The 5,507-nt window shown below is 53.3% G+C and overlaps 1 protein-coding gene across 1 annotated transcript; it reads left to right on the forward strand.

Moving 5' to 3' along the window:
* Positions 1–298: 298 nt before the first annotated feature.
* Positions 299–4,707, forward strand: LOC109091020 (zinc finger and SCAN domain-containing protein 25-like). Its single transcript, XM_042722730.1, has 2 exons — positions 299–1,146; positions 4,432–4,707. Exons 1-2 carry the CDS (start codon positions 334–336, stop codon positions 4,432–4,434), a joined length of 816 nt encoding a protein of 271 aa, XP_042578664.1. The 5' UTR covers positions 299–333; the 3' UTR covers positions 4,435–4,707.
* The last annotated feature ends 800 nt before the right edge of the window (positions 4,708–5,507 follow it).

Below are 5,507 nucleotides of genomic sequence, written 5' to 3' on the forward strand. Positions count from 1 at the left end.
CCACGAGCCTCAGCACGCCGACCCCGGTCTCCTTCATCTTTACTTGAACGAACTTTGTTACACTGGTGCCGAAACCCGGGAGGAAGGAGAACGATTCCGCCATGCAAACTCCGTCAGGACCATCAGGATCGCCATTTGCGGAGATCATAACATCGCTCGCGGGCCTGCATCAGGAACACCACCAAGCCCTGCTGGACTTACGGGCCGACCACGAACACCGGTTCCAGGCAATGATGCAGGTCCAGCAGGAGGACCGCAAGCTGTTCCGGAGCTTGCTGGACCGGGAGGGTCGGGACGAGGTCGGCCTCCCCCAGTGCCAGCCCAGCCCCTCACATGCCTCTCACGAAGACGGGGCCAACAGATGACCCAGAGGTGTTCCTCGATCTTTTTGAGAAGACGGCCGAGGCATGTGGGTGGTCGACAGACAGCTGGCCGGTCCGGGTCATCCCGTTGCTGTCGGGGGAGGCCCAGAAGGCTGCCCAACAACTGCCCGTCCCGAACCTCCTGGTGTATGCCGATTTAAAAAGAGCCATTCTCCAGAGGGTCGGCCTCAGCCCCGAGCAACACCGTCAGCGCTTCCGGTCGCTGGAACTGACCGAAGCGGGCCGACCCTTTGTCTTGGCACAGCAGCTCCGGGACTCGTGCCGCAAATGGCTGTTGGCCGGAGAAAGCGACGCCGAGACCATCATCAGCAAGGTGGTACTGGAGCAGTTCATCTCCCGTCTCCCAAAGAGGACCGCCCAGTGGGTCCAGTGCCACCTCCCGGCGTCGCTGGATCTGGCCATTCAACTGGCGGAGGATCAGCTGGCGGCGTGCTCCGGGGTCGGCGAGGCCCTTCCATCTATCTCTCTCTCTCTCTCTTCCCCTGTCTCTCTCTCCTCCCCTGCCCCAAAACCTGTCCCTCTCCCTAGGTCCCGATGGGCTGGGCCACCAAGGGCCGCCCCCCGCTGGAGGACGGGGATGGACCCAGCAGCTGGGGCACGAGGCCCGACCTGGGGAATGGGATCACCGCGCCGGGAGGGGTCCGAGGAGCCTCCTGCTGCTTCCCCACGCCAATCGCCTGACCCACTTCCTGCCACTAGGGCGGCGGGGAGGCCCGACGACCCGCAGGCTGCCCCCGATCAAGCCGGGTTGTACCAAATACCCGTGAGTATTAAGGGGGGTACCTATCAGGCCTTGGTGGATTCAGGTTGTAACCAGACCTCCATCCATCAAAGCCTGATACAAGCTGGGGCATTGGATACGGGCCGCATGGTTAAGGTGAGGTGTGTGCACGGGGATATAGTGGAATACCCCGTAAAAGCCATAGCCATCCAATTTAGGGGCCAAAAGCATAGTGTGGAGGTGGCCGTTAGTCCGCGCCTCCGGCATCCGCTAATCTTGGGAACCAATTGGCCAGCGTTTGAGCAGTTATTGGGGTGTTTAACAGTGGATGCCTCGGGGGAAAAGGGACGGCAAGGGGGGGGGGTGAGCACGCAGGTGGGAGAATCTGTGCCGGGACCTAGTGGGGTGGTCTCAGGGGAACCGAGCGGCCTGGCGAGGCTAAACCTTTCCAGCCGCGATGACTTTCCCCTGGAACAGTCCCAGGATGAGACCCTCAAACATGCTTTCGAGCAGGTCCGTGCCATCGATGGGCAGGTTCTCCACCCTGACCGCGCGCTCTCCCACCCATATTTTGCCATTATTAAGGACCGGTTGTATCGAGTGACCCGCGACGCTCAGACAAAGGAAGATACAACCCAATTGTTAGTACCTCGGAGCCGTCGGGAAATGCTTTTCCAGACGGCGCATTGTAATCCTATGGCAGGGCATTTAGGAGTGACGGCGACACTAAATCGTCTAATGACCCTATTCTTTTGGCCGACGTCTTGTCGGGAATGTCAGTTGGTAAACCCACCGGCCGCCCCAAAAGCGCCATTGCGCCCTATTCCTCTAGTGCAGGTCCCCTTCGAACGAATTGGTATGGACCTCATCGGGCCATTAGAACGATCAGCACGGGGACATCGTTTTGCGTTAGTCATAGTGGATTACGCAACACGATATCCTGAGGCAGTGGCGCTCCGCAACATCTCGGCATATAGTGTGGCGGACGCCCTGTTTCGTTTAATCTCCCGCGTGGGAATCCCGAAAGAGATTCTCACGGACCAGGGCACCGCGTTTATGTCACGCACGTTAAGCGAATTGTACGAATTGTTGGGCATTAAAGCGGTACGTACCAGCGTCTATCACCCACAAACGGACGGACTGGTCGAACGGTTTAATCGCACATTGAAAACCATGATTCGTAAGTCCGTACAAGAAGACGCAAAAAATTGGGACAGATGGCTAGAACACCTCTTATTCGCTGTGCGCGATGTCCCCCAAGCCTCCACAGGGTTTTCCCCCTTCGAGCTTCTTTACGGACGCCAGCCCCGCGGGGTGCTAGACGTCCTAAAAGAAACTTGGGAGGACGGACGTTCGGATAGTAAGAACGAAATTCAATATGTCCTGGACCTGAGAGCAAAACTCCATACACTGGGGCGGCTCTCTATGGAGAATTTGCTTCAGGCCCAGGACAGGCAAAGCCAGCTGTATAACCGGGGGACTAAGTTACGAGAATTTGCACCGGGAGATAAAGTGCTCGTATTACTCCCAACCTCTAGCTCCAAATTATTAGCAAAGTGGCAAGGACCCTTTGAGGTCACACGGCGGATAGGAGATCTCAATTATGAAGTAGTTCGGACAGATAGAGGCGACTCACGGCAAATCTACCACCTCAACCTCCTTAAAAAATGGAGCGCAGAGAGGTCAGTGTTGCTAGCGAAGGCAGTGAGTGAAGAGGAGGATCTCGGGCCAGAAGCGATCATTAAAGAGAAATCCCTCACCCTGGCCCCGGGAGGGGATCACCTCTCGCCCTCGCAGCTCACTGACATTGGGCGTTTACAGGTAGAGTTTGCAGACGTGTTTTCGCCTCTACCTGGTCGTACTGATCTGATTCAGCACCATATTGAGACCGAGCCGGGCGTGGTGGTTCGCAGCCGGCCATATAGGTTACCTGAACACAAGAAAAAAGTGGTTCAGACCGAATTAGAGGCAATGCTGAGGATGGGAATAATCGAGGAGTCCCACAGTGATTGGGCGAGCCCGATAGTTTTGGTGCCTAAAACAGACGGCTCGGTGCGGTTTTGTGTGGACTATCGCAGGGTGAACGCAGTATCAAAATTTGATGCTTATCCAAAGCCGCGGATTGACTAGTTGCTCGATCGGTTAGGCACGGCTCGCTTTTACTCGACACTGGACTTAACAAAGGGATATTGGCAGATCCCCTTATCTCCCATGTCCAAAGAAAAAACAGCCTTCACCACGCCGTTTGGATTACACCAATTTGTGACGCTTCCTTTCGGTTTGTTCGGGGCCCCAGCTACGTTTCAGCACCTCATGGATCGAGTGCTGCGACCCCATGCTGCATATGCCGCTGCCTACTTGGATGATATCATCATCTACAGTGGGGACTGGCAGCGGCATATGGAGCATGTGAGGGCTGTCCTCGGGGCGCTGAGACGGGCAGGGCTAACGGCCAACCCGAAGAAGTGCGCAGTTGGGCGGGTGGAAGTAAGGTATCTGGGCTTCCACTTGGGCCATGGGCAGGTGCGTCCCCAAATTGATAAGACGGCAGCCATTGCAACCTGCCCCAGGCCCAAGACCAAAAAGGAGGTGAGGCAGTTCCTGGGGCTGGCGGGATATTATAGGAGGTTTATTCCTCGTTATTCGGACCTCACCAGCCCGCTGACTGACCTCACTAAAAAGGAGGTACCAGATACGGTCCAGTGGACGGAGCAGTGCCAACAGGCCTTTACCCGGGTTAAGGCTGCCCTGTGTGGCAGACCGCTCCTGCACTCTCCTAACTTTTCTCTCCCCTTTCTGTTGCAGACTGACGCGTCGGACAGGGGGCTGGGCGCGGTCCTGTCCCAGGAGGTGGAGGGGGAGGACCGTCCGGTGCTGTACATTAGTCGGAAGCTCTCGAAGAGAGAGACTAGGTACAGCACCATTGAAAAGGAGTGTTTGGCCATCAGGTGGGCGGTCCTCACCCTTCGCTATTACCTCCTGGGCCGGGAGTTCACCCTCTGCTCGGACCACGCACCCCTCCAGTGGCTCCACCGCATGAAGGATACCAACGCGCGAATCACCCGTTGGTATCTGGCTTTACAGCCGTTTAAGTTCAAGGTGATTCACAGGCCGGGGGCGCAGATGGCTGTGGCCGACTTCCTCTCCAGGAATGGGGGGGGGGGGGAGGGCTGCAGGCCGGATGGCTCCCCGGCCTGAGTCGGGCGGTGGGGGTATGTGGTGGGGGAGGCGTGGTTCAGCGAGGTCTGCGACGGGAGAGCAAGTGAGGAGACGAGCGCTGGTAAGTGGGGCAAGTGAAAAACGATTAACACCTGGATCTCGTTGCAGTGATTGGCATGGGGAACCGGTATTTAAGCCGGCTGAGGACCGGCGAGAAGAGAGAGAGGGCTGGGGACTTGTGGGAGTGAGAAGCTGTGGAGCTACGAAACCCAAAGATAGGAAGACTACAATAGTGCGAAGTAGAAAAAAACTGTGAACTGCATGCGCATGTGGCGCGATTGTTTATTTGTTTTTATTGTTTTGTGTTAAATAAAGTACCCCACGAGCCTCAGCACGCCGACCCCGGTCTCCTTCCTCTTTACTTGAACGAACTTTGTTACACTAATAAAGGGATATTGCAAATGAAAGAGAAAGTTTTTCATAGAGAGAGCCTTTCTTTTGTGTGTCAGAGCGAGCGACAGCAGGTGCAAGTAACACACACACACACTCACTCGCTCAGTTGCATTGTAAACAATTTCATTTTGTCGGGTTGCATTGCTTGCAGAACAAACATCTTCACAATGTTGCATTTAGATTGCATTTAGGTTGCTTTAAACATAGAAACTGAAGCAAGAGAAAATGAGAAGTTGATTTGTAGAAGATGTTTTTGAAAGAAGTTTATTATGCTCACCAATTGATCAAAAGACACAGTAAAGATAGAAATTTTGTGGAATATTATTACTATTTAAAATAACAGCTTTCTGTTTGAATACATTTTAAGTTGTAATTTATTCCTGTGATGCAAAGCTGAATTTTCAGCATCATTACTCCAGTCTTCAGTGTCACATGATCCTTCAGAAATCAGTCTAATTTGCTGCTTTACTGCTCATTTAATAGTTATGTAATAAATGCAAATACATTTGATACAGCCACAGTAAAACTTAGTGAAAACATTTTGATAAGTTTTGTTTAGGCTTTAAAAACAAAAACATGTTTTCAAAAATGCTTATCCGGTCTGTTCTGTTCTTGGAAAAACAATGCTAAATTCTAATAATATATTGCAACATAGCCATACAATGCAGCATATGATGCACAATAGCTAAAAAAACAGACTTATCAGCTTTAAATAGGGCGGAGAAAATGCTTACCATATCTTTGTTATTGATGTCAAAGGTTGTGCATCTAATCAAACTCATTGTTTGGGC

This window comes from Cyprinus carpio, chromosome B4 (genome assembly GCF_018340385.1).
Source record: "Cyprinus carpio isolate SPL01 chromosome B4, ASM1834038v1, whole genome shotgun sequence".
Lineage (NCBI taxonomy): Eukaryota > Metazoa > Chordata > Actinopteri > Cypriniformes > Cyprinidae > Cyprinus > Cyprinus carpio.